Below are 22,582 nucleotides of genomic sequence, written 5' to 3' on the forward strand. Positions count from 1 at the left end.
TGAGCCATTGCTACAGAAAAATGAACTTTTCCACTTCATATTCATACATGTTGGTGGTATTCTACAACAGTGGCTACAGAATAAGCATGTTCTCAGTATTCCCTTCCATCTCTTGGAATCACCCACCATATAAAGCTTAGACAATAGGCTCTCTTGTTTAAAACTGTATCTTGGTTCCAAAGTGAAGCAATATTAGGATTTTATTACCTGTCTATAGTATTTTATTACCTGTCGTTAGAGGAAATTTTACCCAAGCATTCATTCATTTATTTATTCAGCAAATATTTCCTAGATATATGTTGAATAAATGAATTATCGAATGTCCATTGTGCATTAGGGATTGTGAATATAAGATGGACAGGTCAGAATCCCTATTTTCAAGGAGCTCACAGTATAGTAGGGGAGACAAAGAGATACTTGGAGAACAATGAGATAAGCCCTGGGTGTGATATGACAGCATAAGGGCCATCTAACCCAGTCTGGGTCAAGAGGGAAGAATGAGTTAGAAGTCGTACAATGGAAACCTTGAGATAGAAGTGAAGTAGGTGTTTGCCAGGTAGAGAGGAAAAGGACATTCAAAAGAGAAGGAATATGATGGGCAAAGTCATAAAGGCAAGAAAAAGCACAGTACAGTGTTTCATTTAAGGACTACAAACTGTTTTATAGCTGAAGAATTAGATTATGTTAAACAGTGACAAGAGATGGGAAAAAGGATATAGGATTTAGATGTTGGTGAACCTTGTATGCCATGCATAAGAGTTTGAAATTTTTTCCTCAACATAGTGGAAAGCCATTGATGAGGACAGCTTGAGTATATTTATTTGCTAAAGGCAGGAAACAATAAAAGCAGAACTGTGAAAAAGAATGAGGGATGGATATCATTCCCTGTAGAAATAGGAAGAGGTAGGCCGGGCTCGGTGGCTCCTGCCTGTAATCCCAGCACCTTCGGAGGCCGAGGCGGGTGGATCACGAGATCAGGAGATTAAGACCGTCCTGTTTAACAAGGTGAAACCCGTCTCTACTAAAATTTGCAAAAAATTAGCCGGGCCTGGTGGCAGGCATGTGTAGTCCCAGGTACTCGGGAGGCTGAGGCAGGAGAATGGTGTGAACCCGGAGGCAGAGCGTGCAGTGAGCCAAGATCACACCACTCCATTCCAGCCTGGGCAACAGAGCGAGACTCCACCTCAGAAAATAAAAAAAAAAACATGAAATAGGAAGAGGTAAAATAACTCCTGCCCTGCGTTGGCAGGAGAAAGGTCAGTGGTATTTGTAGACATAAGTGAGCTTGTAGATTGGAATGTGGGGCACTTGAAGGAAATATGAGTAATAGGTTCCATTTTCTTTCTGAGGTAGGACATAAGATTACTGCCTATTTGGGAGTGAAAGTAGTTGAGGATTAGGAGTTGGGAAGAGGGCCTGAAGAGGGTAGTGAAGATTTCAGACAACCGATGTGAGAAATGGCAAGGCAGTGGACTAAGGTTACAAACTAGGATTGTGGGGTTGGAAATCATGAGTACTTTGTGATAGTAGGCCTCAGTGCTGAAAAACAAATTAAGGGTATGATATTAACATTTACATTAAACTAATAATAATCAAAAAATGACCTTCCAAAAGCCTTAGAATTTAGTTATGCTGAGTTTAGAGAATGGATACATGTAAGTTATTTACTGATTGTAAATGCCACCTCCATTCGTGTGTGCTTAATGAGCCCAAACTGACTGATGATTCTAGTCCTAACACAGGTTAAACAGTGTTTATCCTTCCGTGAGTGTGCTAAGCATCTGAATGACACTCTGCCATTTCACCATCTCTCCTAGATTAATGCACTCACAGGAACTCTTTTTACTTCTAAAGTCCTAGAAGAAAGAGCAGAGAGAGAGACTGAATCCCAAGTGAATCCACATTCTGAACAAGGAGAGCAAGTATATGACTGGAGCACTGGCTTGGAGGACACAGATGATTCTCAGCTTTACTTCTCTCCAGAACAGGGAAATGTGGTGTTTACCAGTGCAATAGATGGGTGGGGCTTTGGGTAAGTCTGTTTGAATCTGATTAAATCTCTTTGTGGATTTTATATGCCATTGGTTTTTTTAGTGAAACTTTTTATTTTGAGATAACTATAGATTCACCTACAGTTGTAAGAGATAATACAGAGAGTTCTCTGGTGCCCTTTACCCAGTAACTGCCTCCTATCCATAATAACATCTTGTATAACCATTGGTTGAGTACAATACCTCAACCAGGACTTTGCCATTTGCCATCAATATACAGAACATTTCTATCACTGCAAGGCTCCTTCACGTTGCCCTTATATTGCCACAGCTACTTCCTTCCCTCCCTCAAACCCTTTTTAACCCTTGACAACCATTTATCTTATCTCCAAATTTCTCATCTCATGGGTGTTATAGAAATGGAACCAAAAAATATATGATTTTTTTGGATTGATTTTTTTCACTTAGCGTGGTTCTCTAGAGACTTATCCAAGTTATTGCATGCATTAATACTGTAGTTGGTTCCTTTCTGTTGCTTAGTAGTATTCCATGGTGTGGATGTACCCCAGTATAACTATTCACCCATTAAAGGACATCTGGTTTTTTTTTTTCCTTTTTGGGCCATTATGAGTAAAGCCGCTATAAACATTCATGTGTAGGTTTTTGTGTGAACATGTTTCATTTCTCTGGAATAAATGCCTATGAGTGCATTTGCTGAGTCGTATGGTAGTTGTATGTTTAGTTTTTAAAGAAGCTATCAAACTGTTTCCAGAGGGACTGTACCATTTTATATTCTCACCAGCAATGCATGCGTGAGTGATCCGTTTTCTCCAAATGTTCACTTTTGGTGTTGTCACTGTTTTCATTTTAGCAGTTCTGTTGGGTGTGTACTAATATGCTATTGTGGTTTTAATTTGCATTTTCATAATAGCTGGTTACCTCGAACATCTTTTCATGTGCTGATTTGTCATCTGTAGGTCCTCTTGAGTGAAATGTCTTTTCACATTTTTTCCCATTTTGTTATTGTGTTTTTTTCATACTCCTGAATTTTGACAGTTTTTTCTATTCTAAACAGTAGTCCTTTGTCTCGTATGTGTTTTGCAAATATTTTCTCCCAGTCTATAGTTTGACTTCATATCCTATAATAGTGTTTTTCAAAGTGAGCAAAGATTTTTTTTTGTTTTTTTGTTTGTTTTGTTTTGTTTTGTTTTGTTTTGTTTTTGTTTTGTTTTTTTTGAGACGGAGTCTCGCTCTGTCGCCCAGGCTGGAGTGCAGTGGCCAGATCTCAGCTCACTGCAAGCTCCGCCTCCCGGGTTTACGCCATTCTCCTGCCTAAGCCTCCCGAGTAGCTGGGACTACAGGTGCCCGCCACCTCGCCCGGCTAGTTTTTTGTGGTTTTTTTAGTCTTGCTTATTGCCCAAGTTGTAGTGTAGTGACGCAATCTTGACTCACTGCAACCTCCGCCTCCCAGGTGCAAGTGATTCTCCTGCCTCAACCTCCTGAGTAGCTGGGACTACAGGTGCACACCACCATTCCCAGCTAATTTTTGTGTTTCTTTCAGTAGAGATGAGGTTTCACCATGTTAGCCAAGCTGATCTCAAACTCCTGACCTCAGGTGATCCGCCTCAGCCTCCCAAAGTGCTGGGATTACAGGCATGAGCCACCACTCCCAACCATCAAAGTGAGCAAAGTTTTTAATTTGACCGAAGTGTCCTTTATCATTTTTTCTTTTTATGGATCTTGATTTTAGAGTCAAGTTGAAGAACTCTTTGCCTAGCTCTAGATCCTAAAGATTGTCTCTCATTTTTTTCTAAAAGTTTTAGTTTTACTTTTTACATTTAAGTCTGTGACCCATTTTGAGTTAATTTTTGTATAAAGTGTGAGGCTTGGATTGAGGTTTTCGTTTGTGGGAGAAGAGGGCCTTTGAATTTCCATTTACTCTAGAACCCTTTGTTGAAAAGGTTATCTCTTCTCTGTTGAATTGCTTTTGTGCCTTTGTCAAAATCAGTTGGGCATACTTGTGTGGGTCTGTTTCTGAGTGTTTTGTTCTGTTCCTTTAATCTATGTGTCTGTCTTTCCAACAATACCACATAATTTTGATTAGTATAGCTACATTAATAAGTCTTGAAATCAGGTAGATTATTTCTGTCCACATTATTTTTATTTTTCAAAATTACTTTTGCTGTTCAAGGCGTTTGCCTTTCCATGTAAATTTTATAGTAATCTTACCTATATCTACAAAAACATCTTGCTAGGATTTGGATGGAAATTGCTTGGTAAACCTGTTAATTTGGGGAGAATTTTGACATCTGTGCTGTGTTGAATCTTTTCTATTCCATGCCTCACACTATACCTCTCCATTTATTTAACATTTTAAAAAAATATTTTGTGATCATTTTATAGTTTTCAGCATACAAGTGTTGTACATGTTAAGGTAGATTTACACTTAATTTTTCATTTTTCTGAATGATTATAAGTGATATTTTTAATTTTGGTGTTCACACATCTAGTATATAGAAATACAATTAATTTTTATATGTTGATCTTGTATACTGTCACCTTGCTGAACTCACTTGAAGTTCTTTGTAGATATTTTTGAATTTGCTGCGAGACAATCATGTCTGCAAATAGGAATTGTTGTATTTTTTTTCCTTTTCTATCTCCATGCTATTTTCTCTTTTGCTGATTGCATTAGCTAGAATTTCCAGCACTATTTGACTGACAGTGATGAGAATTTCCTTGCCTTGTTCTCGATCTAGGAGGAAAGCATTAAGTCTTTCACCATTAGAAATAATGTTAGGTCTGCAGGCTGTTTTTAGATGTCCGTTATCAAGTTGAGGAAGTCCCCTAATATTTTTCTGAATGTCATTATTGTGAATGTGTCCAGTTTTGTCACATACCTTTTCTGTATTGATTAATATATTTGTATGAGTTTTCTTCTTTAGCTTGTTAATATGGTATATTACATTGATTGATGTTTTTGAATATTGAGCCAGTCTTGCATTTCTTTACATATTTTATATACAATTGATTTTTAACTTTATTCTTGAGTAAATTGAAATGTGTACCACAAATGGATCCCACCTTATTCCTTAGCTCAGTTTATTTCCTGTCAGTTTTTTTTTATCTTCTTAAAGTTATTTATACATAGATGAACAAATATATTTATATCAACTTTTATACCAACAGTAGCAAAAGTTAGTCTAGCTTTAATGAAGATGTACATGTGCAAGATATTGAGTTAGTCACTTTATTTAAATTATTTCGCCAAATTCTGACAACACTCCTTTGAAATAGATACTACTATTTATTATCTAAGTCTCAAGAACATTGAGTAAATTTTGTTCAACATCACTTGACTAATAAGAGGCAGGCTGATATTAAGATTAAAGTCTGCCTGACTCTGAATCCTGTCTTTTTTTGACATGGTTCTTCTCTAGTGTCTGCCCTATGGGGTATAAGGATTCTTATTTCTTCTTATTGCCTCTCCCGGATTTGTACATGCTGAGGCCGTGTTAACAGTGATATTAGATTTCAGAATGGAGTAGGTAATTGATCACGTTTTTTTAACTATAGCAATTTCTGACTTGTGGAATCAAAAAATCCAAATGTAGTTAAAAGATTATTACTTTGAGAAAAATGTCTGTGGTTTGGATAAGTAATAGTGGGACCATAACGACCTTTACTTTAGTTGTGGGCTTGATATTGCATGTAATTTATGGGAATCATAGAACTAAAACTGATGCAGTAGGAGAAAACAGAGTTTCTTCATGAAACATGTATCAGTATGACTTAGAATTGGAAAGAAAGAAAGGATCAGGAGCTGACTAGAATGCAAGGCTTGGAGTAGCCTAACAAATCTCTGGCTTCATTTTTTAAAATATATTTTCCTTTTTACAGGAACTTGTTCTCCAGTTTCCCTTTGACCAGATTTTGTCTTGGGCAGTGTAATATAATATCATAACTTTCTGTTTATAATAAATGATAGATACCTTAGTCCATTTGATGCCCGAAAGGTCATACCAGACTTAAATAAATTGAGGTAATGTGTATATGATAAAAATAGAAATTGTGAACCTGCTGAGAATTTGCACTTTTCATATATGGTTGATGGGTTGTCATTATCACCTTTCTAGGCCTCAGTTTACTTATCTGAAAAAACAAGAATATTGGGCTAAGATGATTTCAAGACTTTCTTCAGATTCATTCACAGTGATTCATTCAGTCGTGTAATAGGGTCAGACCTGTTGATTTCCTGATTTGTGAGCATTCTGGTAGTAAACCACAAGGTGGGAGGCTTGTCCCTTTCTTACAGTGATTTTCATAAGTAATTTAATGTTTTATGCCAATTTTAGTCAATCACACAAATTGGGGGAAGTTTATTGTGGAAGGAAAAGGAATGGGGAGAAAGTTGAATGGATAGAATAAGGGTAATTTACAGAGCTCTTACTTCTGACATTTTTAGATACTGTCAGCCAATAATTGAATGTTCCCCTGTGTTAGACAAGGTCAGATTTAGAGATCGGCTAGTGTCTGTTCTCAACAAGTTGATATGTGAATTTATGGGAAAGTAGTGGTGGAAATGAAAGCACCAGAGACTTTTTCCTTCCCTTTTTCCTCTAAAATGTCAGTGAATAGGCCAAGTTGACAGCTGCATGTGTCACAAAAGTGGAAAATGAGCACATTTCAGAATTTGCAAGATGGTTCTATAAACTCTCTGCAGTGGGAAAGGATTAAGAAGTGTGACTAGAGGCTGAACCTAGGTCTTCTGCCTAAATCTGTCCTGTTAATTGATGTTAATCTGGGAGAGTCTGCTCTGAAAAGCAGAAACACATTGACTTGGATGGGTAGCAGCAAGAATCTAAGTTCTTGCTTTAGATACATAGAACTGAGTCCCCAAACTTATAGCATAGGGACAGGAGAAAAGAGACAATGAGAAGCCCTTTGTAATAGATTTACTTGTCTTTGTGTAACCGTGTCTTAGAATTCTGTAGTTAACAGTAATCCACTTCGTAGCTTGGAGGGCAAAAGGGTGTGTGGTTCAGTAATTTCATACTTGACTGAGTTGTCATTCATGAAGATAGGCAACGAATAGATCAGTAGTCTTGGAATATAAATCGGTCTGCAGGTCTCTTAGACTCTTGTTTGCAGTTACTCTGTAGAGGAAACGAATTAAAATAGAATTCAAGAATGGAGAAGTGCTAGAAATTGTCAGTGTTTAAAAATTGTAACTGTTTAATGACAAAAATAAATAAAAGCACTAGCAGTAATGGGGAATGGGTTGGTGTTAAGCAAATTTTGTGGTAAGTATGGAATAAAAAATAATGAAAAGGATAAGAAACAAGATTTTGAAAGATTTATGTACCCATGTGTGTACACAGGTGTGAATATTTTATGTGGTGGACTAGAAGAGCCTAGCCTAAGCAAAAGGGCAAATGTCTTACTATAATTTATGATTTTGATAGGGGTTTTAGAGTGTTTATTTATAAAAATCTTTAAGTTTACCACTTTCAGAATTAAGAGCAGGGTATTTATCTGACATCATTATAAAAGATAAAAGAATGTATAATACAGTCTGGGTAACACAACTCAACATTTTTTTTAAAAATCCTGAAAGAATAGAAACCACACTGGAAATCTAACTGATCAAAACAGTTGTACCGATAAATGATTGCCCCAATAAATGTATCAAATCCCCTATTAAGGAGATATTTTTTAGAAAGGAAATTTTATTAAAAAAATAAATCCAGACCTTTACTACATAAAAGAGATAAACATAAAGCGTAATGGACAGAGGCTAAATACCAAAGCTTTAGATCAGATTATGTCAACCAAATGTGAATGAAAAGAGAGAGGTTTGGCAACATTAACAATAAAATAGGATTTATGGTAAATGAATTATGGCATAAGGATCATTTTCGCATAGATAATTGACACATTTACTAGTGAAGAGATTAGCTATCAATTATCAGAACAACAAAGTGCATGAGACAAAAATAGAACTATAAGTAGAACTCTGCAGGCACATGGTTTAGGGGAGATTTTCACAGGTTAAGTAGACAGGAACATGAACCATATGAATAGAATAATTAAAGTCAGAATGTAAGTGTCAGTTAAAGATATAAAAAAATTGGTTCTATATCAGGTGAAAAAATAATTCAAATTTAAAAGAAAGAAAATGTCACAGGTTTCATGTGTTCATCACTCAGTCATTAGCTCCGGTTTTAACCATCTAAGAAGGACCCAAGTTGCCAATGTGGAGAGCAAAGCTTCAGCTGTATTTGTTGAGGCCCCAGGGAGCATCACTGCTAAAGAATAGGGCTCCCTTCTACAGTTAGGTTGGAGAATGCCTGGGAAGTCAGTCCACAGTAGTTGCCTCCTATTGTTTCCTTCCATGTGTAGACCTTGGACCTGCCTGTAGGTCCTGAATTGGATTTGCAAATCTGCATGGCAGGTTGCAGCCTGCCTAGCAAAACTGGGTGTTGACAAATGAAAAGCCGCAGAGATAAGGGTATCCTGACTTAACATCTGGAAGTAAGGCTCTGTGCGCCATTCTGGGTGTGCAGAAACACAGGAAGCCAGGAGGAGGCCTGACTCTTTAGCGATCCACTGGTTAGGCAACAAGGCAGAGCCTGCTTTCTTTTTGAGGCATAGGAACTCTACCAGTGGTTGTCAGCCTTTCACATTGTGTTCATTTGTGGAGGAGTGATTAAAGAGTCACCTGTGAACAAAGATAGTTTTATTTATTCTTTTCTAATCAGTATACTTTTTATTTCCTTTTCTTGCGTGATTGCATTAGGTTGGGCTTTTCAGTATGGTGTGGAAAAAAACTGGGAATATCCTTTTTTTTTTTTTTTTTCCTGAGCAGGCATCTTTTAAGATGCTGGTACTTTGAAAATTCTAATCTCAAACCTTATATTAAATTAGGTTGTTCTCTAAAGACAAGGCGTTTCTTAGGTCCTTTATCCAGACAACGCAGATGCTATATGTAGCACCCTTAGTTGTTGTTGACTGTCCTCCTGTGATGGGAGGCCATGGTGGTAACTGGTTTCTCTGTGGGCTGATGCGAGTTAAGTCAGTGTGTGTATGTTTATCATTAATCTAGGATAATAAACACCTTGTTTTGGCAGGTTGTGGCTCAAGAGTTTCTTTCATTTGTGAGCAACTGTCACAGCAGTGAGTAGCTGAAATAAAATTTTATGGCTGGCATAGTTGTGACAGGCAGCTGGAGCTTGCATTTTCTTGGCTTTGGCCCTAGTTTTATCTTGTTTTACACATGCAAAATTAAGAAACAAAGCTACAGCATGTATTACAATTCATATTAATGTAGACCTGAACATGGGCTTTGGAGCCAGACTGCTTGGATTTAAAGCCCCACCTCACTTCTTCCCTGCATGATATTACTGTGCTTCATTACCCTTTTCTGTAAAATGGGGAAGTTCTGTAGGATAGTGGATTAAGTTTAGTAATACACGTGTAAACAAGTTTGAACAGTACCTGTCACAGAAATGTTCAAATGTTACCTATGCTAATCGTTGTTATTAATAACGTGAACATTTGGTCTTCTTTCAGAATTGAGCACTTCGCCAGAATCTACAGTCAAAAAATTGGCATCAAAAAGGAAGTTCTTATGAAAACCTTGTGGGGAGATTACTGTATAAATATGAAGGCTAAAAAGATCATGAAGGGTGATCAGGTAATGTGGTGTATGTCCCTTTTGATTGCTGGTCATGTTCTTGCCCTATGAAAATCTATCCTGTAATATCTTTAATAAATGTAATTCAGCTTTAATTTATTCAGGTGAGTTCATGAGGGAATTTTTACTGTATATAATTGGGAAAGGCTTACACGTCTCATATACAGGTATTATTCATATAGAGTTCTTAGTCCTTTTAAGTATAGTGAGCAAAGAACTGCTTTTTCTTTTCTTTTCTTTTTTTTTCAGAAGACCAAAAATCTTAGATCTTGGGCACCTGAAGACACACATTTTGTGCCATGCATTTGTTTGTCTCTGTCACCATAAAGAGATGTCTCTTCTAGACATCCCCGTATGGTTCACACTGTCCTAGTCTCAGTTGAAGCCTTATCTCCCTGCATGCTGGTCATCGTGCAGTGTAGATCGGGAGAGGTGGATGCTCCCTGAAACTCCTTCTATAGATAGAGGTGGTGTAGGAATGCTGTCATATACCCTCAAAGGATACTTTTCTTGGAGCTTTATTTTTTGATATAAAACCAGGATTTCATAAATTTATTCTCACTGAAAATCATATACATTTCTTTTTAGAAAGTACTCACAAGTATAAAGCCACAGCAAACAAAAAACTCGAAGCCAGCACTGCTAGTAGATGTTTGTAATTTCTTTCATTCTTTTTACATGGATATATACATCCCTCAGTTGAGATTATGCTGTTTATACAATGTAGCTGCCCTTTTGCTTTTGTCATATCATGAACATCTTCCCTTGCCATTAAAAGCTTTATTATAAACCATATATTTTAAAGGGAATGAATATAGCTAAGTGGGAAAGAGCATGCCTTGAGAGTTGACTCTGTGTTTGAATTTTGGCTCCACCACTTACTGGCTCTATGACTTTTATCTCAGTTATTTCATATGTAAAATTAAGATAATAGCACTTACAGGATAGTTATGATGATTATATGAAATAATTCAGTAAGCACTCTGTTATTTTATTTTGTGAGACCACTATGATTTATGTAATCATTCTCTTAAGATTGGACATAGTTTTTTTTCAAATGTTTTGATATTGTACGATAGATATCTTTGTGGATAAGTTTTATGTCTTCATGATGCTTTTTTTTTTTAAACTGAGCATTCTAAGCCAATGACTTTTAACTTCTTAATACTGTTGCCTGTAGTTCTTCAGAAAGGAGGTTTCAATTTATTAATATATCCCCCTTCATGTATATGGGAGAGTATACCCCTCAAGGTGCTCTTGCTAGTAACTTTTTGCGTAGTTTGGTAAGAGAAATGATGGAGTTTCTTGGGTTTTCAAAATTTTCCTATCCTTGTGAACTTTTAGAAATATGTTTAAGAATGCTTTATGTTTCTTCTAACATAATTTTAGACTGAAGTCCATGGAAAGAGCCTGCACGTGCAGAGTGAAGTTTTAGCTCTTGGCTTGGGTGCTGTGTGTATTTGTTTGATGGCAGCCATGGTAATATGACCCACGAATGGTCATGTCACTTGTAAAGTCTATGGTTCCCAGAGGAAAGAACAATGGATTATTATTAATTGTGGATTATTGGCTGTTTAAGTGCATTCTTATAACTACTTTCATCTACTTTATTTTTGAATAATTATTTTCAAGTAGAAATGAAACACATTGAGAATAAAAGCATGTCAAGAAGGAATATATAAATGCCTATTAAATGTTCAAGAACTTAAGCCCGTATATTCTTTTGTACAGGCCAAAGGAAAGAAACCTTTATTTGTGCAGTTGATCCTGGAAAATATATGGAGTTTGTATGATGCTGTCTTGAAAAAGTAAGACTCTTATGACATTGTTTACCTTTAGGCATCTTTAGGCAGTATAATTTGTCTCACTTTCCAGTTTGATGAGTCATACTTCAGAAAGCTGAGATGGACTGAGAAAGTGAACAGAGCTTCTACAGATGAGTTGATTACAGGGCTTGGAAGCAATTTAAAGAAGTCTGTGTAACCCAGCTAAAGGGTGATGTTGAAGGAACAGGATAGCAATATTTTATAGAGTGCTGAGGTGAAGAGATAAAAGGTAGAAAGAAACATTGGGTCTTTTTTTATGCAAACCCAGGTTTAAAAAATAGTTGTTAAAGTAGAAAAGGTGCTTGATAGCTAGGATCATTAATGGGGAAGTGGGGAAATAACTTTTCTGGTATAAGTTTGCTTTGGTAAATTTACTTTCTGAGTTATTCCTGTGGTGCAATAATGACTTATTAGTACTTATTTGTAAGACTGCTTTACCACTTGATATAGTCTGCTTGAGGAGATTGGGGAGAAGTACTTCCTGGGAAGTCTTAAAGAAGGATTCACTTGAAAGTATAAGAGTAGAAGTTGAGGAGGCTTTTTCTGTGGCAGAATTCCCTTCAATCATTTTTAGGTTTTTTTGAAAAAGTAACACATTAGGATAAAAATATGCCAGATAATGTTGGGTTCCTTTTCCCCACTGCCTGTTTTTATGTGCATATGACATTTCCGCCCTCCAATCTTGTGTTTACTATAGGGACAAAGACAAAATTGATAAAATAGTGACTTCTTTAGGATTAAAAATTGGAGCCCGGGAGGCACGACATTCAGACCCTAAAGTTCAGATCAACGCCATTTGCAGTCAGTGGCTACCCATATCCCATGCTGTTCTTGGTATCCTTTATTCTAATGGTTTTTAATGAAATAGTTTTGATAAAGCAAGAAAAAACAATGCGTTATGGCAACCAGGAAATTCTCTGGAAATAACATTCAATCCAAAATAAGTCTTCTCTGCTTATTTGGTGTTCTACCATGAAACTGTATTAAATACTTTAATAATTAATACACTAATACTAATTTATGTTAACATTACTAATAGTGAACTTCTTTAAGAAGACAATTCTTTTTGTGTTTATTTAGTAAACTGTAAAACTAAAAATGTTTACACTAAGATTTAAATAAGATGTTTGTGTTAGATAACTGTTTCATTTCAAAGTCACCGATAGCCAGCCTGCTAAGCTCTGTTCTCATTTGTTCCATGGGTCTCAGTGTTAAAGTATCTGTCATGAGGATCCTTTCTGAGCTTTTAGGAGTTTGTGAACTCCCTGAAATCGTGTGCATGTTTTGAGATGTGATGCATAAAGCAGTGTTGCCATATAGCACAGGCATTTTCTGTATGGACAGACTTTGTTACCTCAATATTTAGAACATACAGTGAATCTTCGCCTTGGTGGGAGGCACTGGCTCAAGGTTTTGAGTCCTTAACAACAGACTTCAGCGATGGTGTGTCAGAAACTTCCTAGTCCCCTTGATATTACAGCCGAGAGAGTGGAGAGACTGATGTGCACAGGATCACAAACCTTTGACTCTCTTCCACCAGAAACTCAAGCACTGAAAGCAGGTAAGGAAAGATGGACCTGTTGGAATATACCATGTCATTGACTGTCCTCCATCCAGGCTGCTCTAGACCAATTTGCTGAATGCTAGTTTGCTAAATGGCCAATTTGCCAAATGTCCACTTCCACAGATGAACAGTTTCACAAATGACCATTTCACCAGTTTTGCCTCCCACCCCCACCCCAAAGGTTTTCTTGTTACAGCCATTTTGCTCAGCCAGTACGATGAGAGACCAGCGACTTCCTGTACACATGCTCCTTGTGAGAAAAGAAGCTCCCATTCTGGACTTTGTAGGTTCCATGAAATTTGTCTCTATGTATTTTCTTTTCTCTAATTCTTTTCCTCCAGTTCTATTGCTTTTGTAACCCTGCCCCCAAACCACTACACTGTTGTTCTTGGCATCACTATTGACTTTTGGTTCATTAAATCTAATGACCAGTTTTCAGTCTTCATAGGACTAGATCTTCCACTCGCATTTGATGCAGGTGATCACTCCTCCTTGAAACAATTTCTTCCCTTGACTTCTAGGCTTCCATTGCTTCCATTCCCTTGCTTCTGCTTTTCTTCCTGTCTCCCTGGCTGCTTATACTTAATAAGGTCTTTTTGTGATTCCTCCCCATCTCCCTGGCTTTTTAACTTTGGTGTGCCCCAAGTAAGGTTCAAGTCTTTGATCCTCATCTGTTTTACCTGCAGTCCCTCTTTTGATAATCTCATCCAATCTCAAGACTTTAAATGACAACTACATACTCATAATTCACACAATTGTGTATCTTCAGAGCATGTCTGTTTTCTGGACTCTGGAGTGATATCTAGAACTCCCCCTATACTGTGTTTTCTAAGAAACATCTCAGCTGAACATATCCCAAACTGGACTTTTTATCTTATCCCCAAGCCTGCTCACCTAGTCATTCCCATCTCAGGGGGACCTCAATCTTTTCATTTACTCAGTCCAAAAACCTTGGAGTCATCAATGGCCCTTATATTTATCTCACAGTCCAACATGCAGTCCATCATCCTGTTTATTCTTCCTTTGAAATACGGAATTCAGCTATTTCCCAATGTTTTCACTTCCTGGCCAACATGGTGAAACCTTGTCTCTACTAAAAATACAAAAATTAGCTGGGCGTGGTGATACACGCTTGTAGTCCCTGGTACTTGGGAGGCTGAGGCAGGAGAACCACTTGAACCTGGGAGGCGAAGGTTGCAGTGAGCCGAGATAATGCCACTGCACTCCAGCCTGCGTGACAGAACGAGACTCCGTCTGAGAAAACAAACAACAACAACAACAAAACGACTAGTATCCCTGCTTTTGCTCTTGATTCCTGTTAGTGTTTTCTCAATATTGCAGACAAAACAGAGTGATCCTCTTAAGATAAAAGTCAGGGCATGTCATTCTGTTCCTCATTCAAAGCTTCCACTGGCAAGACTTCTGATATATGTTTGATTCTTACTTCCTGTGGCTTTCTTTTTCCTTCTTTAAATTTTACTGTTGAATTCTTTGTATACAAATTATTTTAACGTGAGGTGATGGAGTTGTTTTAAAAAATTCAGTAATCAATGGTTTTTTACTTCCAATATAGGTTAAGGAAAATGTTCATATGTTAATACGTAATTGCGTTAAAATTTGTATATTTAAGGAGAATTGGTATCTTAATAATATTGAATCTTAATTTATTTCTAAGAATTTGTTAATATCATAATACAGTATTTTTGTCCATTTTATTTTCTAACTTGTTATTGTGGGGGATTGGAAAAGCTATTGATTTTTATATATCTTATTAACAAGCTACCTTGTTGATTGTTGGCCTTTGGTAACATTCCTCAATTCTATTTTTTCTATACTTGATACAGTGAAAAATGTATTAGTGCTTATAGTAGGTGTTTAACCTCATTGCATAGCTTTAACTTTCATATGGGATCCCTCACCCCATCAAATTTGCTTGCTTTTCCATCCTTATTTCTGCCAATTCTGTTTGCTTTTGCTCTGCAATTCTTTCCTAGCAATCTTACCCTTTTCTAATTAAAATTCTTATCATAGTTGGAAAAAGTTATGGACTTCTGATGCATTTAGATAATGCGATGTTCTAAACATTTTAATTGTTTTCCAGAAAAATATGTGTTTTTTTAGTAATGGGAAAAATAGTGACATTTTTACTTCCTATTTGTTTAGCTTTTATGAAATGTGGAAGTGAGGAGACTGCTCCAGTTATCATATTTGTTTCCAAAATGTTTGCAGTTGATGCTAAGGCCTTGCCTCAGAATAAGCCAAGGTAAGGGAAGTGGGAAAGTTGGGCTGGGCTAGGAATATGGTATATGTTTGGTAGGATGTAGTTGGGGTGTGGATGGGGATGAGGCACAGATAATGCTTTTCCTCCTTAACCCAGAATTCATTTCAAGCCAACCCCCAGGGTAACATACAATTTGTACAGTAATATATCCTTTTGTGATACCTCTGTAGGAGAAAGCTGTTGAAAGCAGCTCTGGGATTTTGAATTGAAGTGATGTAAGTTTGAAGAGTGGCGTTAGTAGCAGTAGCAACAGTTAACTTTTGTTGAACATGTTAGGCGAGTTCTAATCTAAGCCTCCTGCCTTGTCTCATCTAATTCTGTCTACCTCAGTAGAGATTATGAATGTATGAGTATCTCTGCTTCCCCATGTGTATTATGTGTGCCCGGGTGTGGTGGGTGTAGGAGAGGGATATTTCTCAAGTTCCAGAGTCTTGGGGAATCTGTCTCTTCTACATTTCCTGTTTTTTATGTGAGTTCCCCTCCTTCTGTCTCTGCTGCTTTCCCTACAAGTTTAGATTCTGATCATGTCTTGTGGATATTGTTGCAGCAACCTCCTAGCTGGTTCTCCTGCCCCATCTTTAGTTCCACCGATGCACTTGCCTTTCTTCCTTTAGAGTGATCTTTATAAAACTCAGCTATGAAGATATGCCTCTTGCTCAAAACCCTTAATGATTCTCACTGCTTTGAGCAGTTTTGATTCAAGTGTGAAGTGTTGGTGATGATTTCAGTGGTACTTAGGGAAATAAGTTTTAGTTTACTTAGTTGGCATATTTATTTTAATGTTTATTTGTGTGTATTGCCTGTGTATGTCAAGTGATAAAGCCTTTACTGTGATGAGATTTTAAAGTTTTATTGAGTTCAAAATGTTTGTACATTTAAATAAGCATTAAATAAATAATATGCAGATATAGCAGAAATCATGAAAATAATATGTGAGTGACTGAAGGTCAGATCATCAGCCTGTGAAATAAACTTGAGCTGTCTTAGTGGCATTTCAGACCCACCGTGACCTGACCCCAAAACATGTTTTGACTAGATTTTTATTTCTGTTTCTCTAATATACTAGTGTCTGAACAAACGTCATATCTTTACTTGTGCTGTTCCTCCATCTGAGAAGGCTTCTTTTCTTCTGATAAAATTCTGTTTGTCCTTCAGCAGAAAGGTTATGCATTGTTTTTTAGTACTTCCCTAGTGATTTGGACATAGGTGTAGTCAATAATTTTTGCCCTGGGGATAAGTAAAAGAATAGATGGGTGAGTAAATGAAGAATGAATGAGTGAATATCTGAATGGGGGAATGAACAGGTCAGTGAATAGGTGAATGAATGGCTAAATGAGTAAGTAAATGAGTGAATAATGGAACGAATGAATGCCCAATTATGTATCTAGGCTACTCCCAGATAATATTTCAGTGCTACATGTAGTAGCAATTTCTTGTGCTAACAATTTTAGGATACTGAATGTTTTTTGGCCATTGGGAGTATCTGAGAGATTCCAGTAGAATCATAGGGAATATCAGAGAATTGGAAAATTTGCTGTTAAGATTTGAAATACATGTATTTATATCATTTAAAATTCCTACCTCTACCTATCCTTCATTTCTTGCTGATGAATAATAGTATTATTATGCCTCTACTATTAATTACATTTTCTGTAAACATTTTTCTTAATAATTCATCATATGTTTTTCTGATTTTTAGTATATTTCTGATAGTGCAATCCATTCTATTCCGTGAAGTTGTTTTATTGATTTTATTTTTGTCATTTGTTTTTTAACCAGTATATCAGGTTCAACAATTGTTACGTAATAATACAGTGTTTTCAGGTATACCTGGGTAAGGTCATCACCATTACTTTGTTCTTTTCCATCTTCTAGCTGATAGTTTTTTTCGTTTAAGTTTTATTTTTTAAATTTAGGAAAATGTACCTTGGGAAGTTGGTTTGATAGCGTTTTCATCTCCATTGTATTAGATACCCAAGCCAGGAATAACAGAGTATTATTTTCCTTTCGTATAGAGTACAATGTATTAGTGATATGCGCCAGGGAGAAAAGTAAGGCAGGAAATGGGATTCGGCATCCGCAAAGCCTAAGAATTTTTCCCTAACTTACTGAAGACACTGACGTTTACTCACTGCTCAACAGTGCCGCTTTGGGTGTAAATGAAGTGTGGGACTGTTACAGGACTTTATCCTTTGTTCTTGTGTTCTTGCCTCTTTTCTTTGCTTCTTCAAATTCACCTTCCAACATGACATTTGAATCTTCAGTCAACGTTCTCACCTCTGGTCTCCTTCATCTCAGTATTAGTGACTATTGTCCCTTCAAGAAGTCCATGGTTAGTTTATAGCCTAAATAACTTCCCAGTCACAGCTGTTTCCTCACTAGTAGGGCCCCATTTTCTTGTAATTACATTTCTTTTTGTTCTCAGCAGATGCTGGATACACAGTGGGTACTTTTTACACATCCTTGCTGATTACTATCTGCTTTGTTCCCCTCTACCATCATTCCCAGTGCCCACAGCAGTGCGTGGCACACAGTAGTTGTTAATTGGATGGATGCATAGAAACATAGACAGACAGCAAGCATCTATACAGTTGATGCTTACTTAATGACCGTACATGCTGATTATTCCAGATCACTTCATGAACTTGGGCACACGAGGATTTAATCTGCAAGGTGAACAAATACACTTCCTTTTTCACTAAAACTAAAGTGAAATCACATTTATGTAAGATGACGATTTTATCATCTTTAATTCCTCCTGAAGGAAATACATAACCTGGTGATAATGAGCATAGACCTTAGAGCCATACAGATCTGGATTTGAATGATGGCTCCTCCATTTAAAATCTGTGTGACTTTGGGTCGAGTTACTGAAGTTTTCAAAGTCTCCCTTTTCTTGTATGTAAAATAAGAATATGATATCTACTTCATTGAATGGTTGTGATAAATTATGTGCTATAATATATGTAAAGTGATTAACACAGTCTCTGGATCATTATGATAAACCCGTTGGAAGAGACCATTTCTCTGTAGATACTAGCAGATACCTCTGGTATTTTTTCCCTTCTACTCTAACAATAAAAATGTGTTCTGCATTTGTATTTTAATTCACATTTTTCAGATATTCTTATGAGTTTTTAGCAAAAGTCTAGAAACAAGGAAAGTTGTCTAAGGATTGGTTGAAGGAACAGCTAGAGTGCTCAGACTGGGGAAAAGAAGGGAGGCAGGGAAGGCATGAATGCAGGTGATTCAAAGGAAAGGGGAGGGAAGTAGGTTTGTTAGATGTTGCTCCAGAGGAGAGAACTGCGGCCATAGCTAGAAATTGCGAGGAAGCAGAGTTCATTCTGTATTTGAAAGTTCTGACATTTAGAGCTTCCTGTATTGAGGAGCTTGTCTCTTGCAGTGGTAGTGTGGCCCCTTAGTGCCAGCAGTTTTGATTGCCTAATGAGGCACCTGACCAAGCCAGGCTCAAGGATTGTTTCTCATGTTTTTGTATTCTATTGCACAGCCCAGTGACCTGCAGCAGAGTGGGTGTGAGTGGAAGGGCCTGCTCTTGGAACTAAACCATTGATTTTGAGGGACAGGTGCTAAGGAAGGCAGAAGTAGTGTCTAGTCCTGGACACTAGGACTAGAGAAGTCTTGTCTAGCGGGAAGATATCTGAAGAGTATAGCAGTGGACAGTCAACGATTTAAGCAGTCACCTTCCAGGTTAGCTTACATGAACTAGAAAGGTAGAAGGAGTTAGGCCACTTTGAATCAGGAGCCCTACCTGTATGTGGCCATTTGGAAGGCAAGTAGGCAGAATGGCTACCTGCATGGCTTCCATGGCTTACAGAGAGGGGAGGGGAATATGGCATGGCAAGATGGGGATGAAGGTTATCAGTTAGGTGTGAAGTCTGAGCTTGGGAAATAAAGCAGGAATCATAATGTAAAAGGTGAAGGACAACATGGGAGAGAGGCACAAAGTGTTGGGACCAGGAAGAGTTGTCCAGCTTCCAGAGCTGGAGCATAAAGTTAGGACCATAGGATTAGCCTGAGTGCTTTGATGCTCAGTCCCAGAGTATCAGGAGGCTAAAGATGCTGTTATTCTATCAGCCTTAGGACATGGATTGGTCTTGTTCATGTGCTGGGGTTGAGCATGCAGGTAGGTTCATAAGGACCCCTACATGGGAAGGGAGCCAAGTCCTAGGAAACAGTCTACCTGCCTGGTTTCTACCTTCCAAACCCAAACTCCCAAACAGAATTTGTGTTCGACTTAGTGCTCCCCTTTTGTCAACAACTTTTTGGTATTAAAACTCTGAATGCCTTCTCTATATCCTGACAGACATGAGGGTAATTCTTCAGGAAAAATAGCTTAATTACCTTCTCCACGCCCTCTCATTCTCATCCCCAGGGAAAACCACATATACACACCCACACCCTGCCTTTTCTGTGGTGGTACTTCTTGGGTGTAACACAGTGGCTGATATTTCAGTTTGACCTTCTAGTCCTGATGAATTGCCAGTACTCATCCTGACCTTGAACCCTTCCTCTTGAACCCCGGTTATTGAGGCCTTATGCTTGTTTCCCTGCCAGGGTTGTTCCAAACCCTGATATCTGTCACTCTTTCCCTTCCTTCTTCCTGTTCTTTGCCTTTTCCAGAAGGAATATAGGCATCTGAGAAAGGTTCCATACTATTGTACATTGCTTCAGATAGGGACTTGGGCTCTTGCATGTCAGTTCATAAGCTCAAAATAGTTGGGACACAGCATTATTAGAGAGAAGCTGATAGGCCCTCTCCTGTTGCTACAGACAGGGAGAGGACTTGGAGAAAACTGCCTGGAATGGAGCTGGGACCAATCTTCATCTTACCCAGCCATATCAATACTTGCTGTTTCCCTGCTTGACTAAACTGAGAGATGCTTAATGTTGCCAGATGATAACATATTTGTGATATCCTGTAGGCCTCTCACTCAAGAAGAAATTGCTCAGAGACATGAGCGCGCAAGACAAAGGCATGCAGAGAAGCTTGCAGCAGCACAGGGACAGGCACCCTTGGAGCCCACCCAAGATGGCAGTGCCCTTGAAACATGTCCAAAAGGAGAGGAGCCAAGAGGTATAACTTTCCTAAGTAGGCTCTGTTGCAAAGTGTTTGCCTTTTTGCTTAACTTGGGACACTCATCCTTTAGTTCTTGAGCTTTTTAAGCTTTAATCATCGTTTTTATCAATATTCTTTCCATTCTTGGTGTTTTGGTTTTGTTTTTTTTCTGAAACTGGACCAAACATATCATATTCGTGTTTCCAGACAGTGTTTGAATTAAGAGGGCATTCTTGGCACTAATTATCTTTTTGTTTCTGGCAGGTGACGAGCAACAGGTGGAAAGTATGACCTCTAAACCTGTGCTCCAGGAAGAAGACAACCAAGAGTCTTTTATTGCATTTGCTCGAGTGTTCAGTGGTGTGGCTCGAAGAGGAAAGAAAATTTTCGTCTTGGGGCCCAAATACAGTCCTCTTGAGTTTTTACGAAGGGTAAGAATTGAAAGTAAAATATTTAGATATTGTTTCTCAAGGGTCTGATATCTTTTCACATTTTGTTGGGACTGGCGATGATCTTATTGGTAGATTTATTTTGTCTCTGGAAAGGCACACTTGAGTGACTGTGTATCTCCGTTTGTGTTGCTTTGATAACGTTTGTCATATATGTCTCAGTAACATTAAGGAAACCAAATCAGTGTGTGGACCAAATTTTCAGGCCTTATTTAATTATAAGGCTTTTCTCTTCTAGGCAAGAATCACCTTGTGGTTAGAGAAAAGGACTGATGAGAGCAGAAGTCATGCTGGAGCCAGGGCAATGGCGAATCTTTGAGAAATAGGAAGATCCAAAAACTAGCTGGCTCAGGCCAAAGGTTGGGCCGTGAGCAGGGGATAGGCAGGAGTTGCATGGCACACTGACCCTGAGTCTGGTCAGGAGGGTCTGTAAGTAGGTGAACAGGCAGCATCTAAAAATGCCTGAGCCAAGGGGCAAACAGAGATCACAGGCTAGAGATGTCTCAGAACATTTTTGGAAGTAAGTAAGATATATACATTGTAATTATATTTAAATAATAGAGGTCATAGGATGAAGACAGTGCCAGAGGTCCAAGTAGCCAGTCTGGATCAGCACAAAGCAGTAAGCTAGGAAATTGTCAGCTGGCACCGTGGAGCATCATGAGCAGAGAAACACATGCTCCTCTCTGTCCAGGAAGCAGCCTGTCTGTAGATAAACCGCTTTGGTACTTGGCTACAAGTGAGAGAGAAGGAGATAGCAGTTGAAGAAAATCTGTCATCGGTTTTTCTTTGCCTTGAATGCTTATTCCATGAGTTTTAGCAGTTTAATCCTTGGAGAGTGCAGTGCTGCATGGCAGTTAAGCAGTCCTTGTTGAGCATGTTCTGATTTAGCAAGAAAGATCACAGCACTTAGTGTGTATAGGGTTATATTTTATGGGAGTCTGAAAGTGAGAATATGTATAAAAACTTATCTGTGATTATCTTGGCTTGGACGTAATTGATAGTTTGCTGTTTATCAGTAAGGGTCAAGTATCAGCTAATTTTTTTCTTTTTTTGTGAAGGTAAATGAGCAAGAAATTTTTATTTAGTGATACATTGATTTATTTTGCATTACAAATTCCATGAACAATCCAGTTTATCTCTGCATAGTGTTTCTTTGCTACAGGTTGAAATCAGTTGCTTATGTGTCTCATGTCTTAAGCAGGAATGATACAATACATTGACAGTTCAAATAGCTTCTTATTTCAGTAATCAGAGCACCATAAAACCTAATTCTAACTGCTTAAAAAAGAAACCTGAAATATTTCAGACCTACCCTCAAAGTAACCCCTACCCAGAATTTGTGTTCATCCTTTGTGTTAGTTTTCTGTTACTGCATATTACAGATTACAGCACATTTAGCAGCTTGAAACATTACACATTTTACCATCTCACAGTTTCTGTGGGTTAGAAAACCACACATGGCTTAGCCACATCTTCTCCTTAGGGTCTCACAAAGCCGTGACCAGAATGTTGGCCAGGGTACATTCTCATCTGGAGGACTGACTGATGAAGAACCTGCTTCCAAGCTCACTAAAGGTTGTTGTCAGAATTCATATATTTGCACCTGTAGAACTGAGAGTCCCAGATTTTTTCTGGCCTTTGGCTGCCCTCAGCTCCTAGAGGCCACCTTCAGTTTCTTGTCATGTGGACCTTCCC

General features: G+C 37.9%; 1 protein-coding gene across 3 annotated transcripts in view; it reads left to right on the forward strand.

Annotated features, from left to right (window-relative positions):
• LOC105493085 (elongation factor like GTPase 1) overlaps positions 1–22,582 on the forward strand; it is a 130,167-nt gene that overhangs the window by 21,162 nt on the left and 86,423 nt on the right. For 2 of the 3 annotated variants that reach the window (XR_011626251.1, XM_011760512.3), the window contains exons 7-14: positions 1,818–2,032; positions 9,564–9,687; positions 11,419–11,495; positions 12,211–12,347; positions 12,952–13,074; positions 15,241–15,340; positions 20,302–20,453; positions 20,700–20,866. Coding sequence is in view for 2 of the 3 variants with exons in the window: in XM_011760512.3 (XP_011758814.1) it covers positions 1,818–2,032; positions 9,564–9,687; positions 11,419–11,495; positions 12,211–12,347; positions 12,952–13,074; positions 15,241–15,340; positions 20,302–20,453; positions 20,700–20,866 (1,095 nt within the window). In the remaining variant the exon portion in view is untranslated. The remainder of the gene's footprint in view (positions 1–1,817; positions 2,033–9,563; positions 9,688–11,418; positions 11,496–12,210; positions 12,348–12,951; positions 13,075–15,240; positions 15,341–20,301; positions 20,454–20,699; positions 20,867–22,582) is intronic. The other variant, XM_024796375.2, reaches the window with a different exon arrangement.

This window comes from Macaca nemestrina, chromosome 7 (genome assembly GCF_043159975.1).
Source record: "Macaca nemestrina isolate mMacNem1 chromosome 7, mMacNem.hap1, whole genome shotgun sequence".
Taxonomy (NCBI): domain Eukaryota; kingdom Metazoa; phylum Chordata; class Mammalia; order Primates; family Cercopithecidae; genus Macaca; species Macaca nemestrina.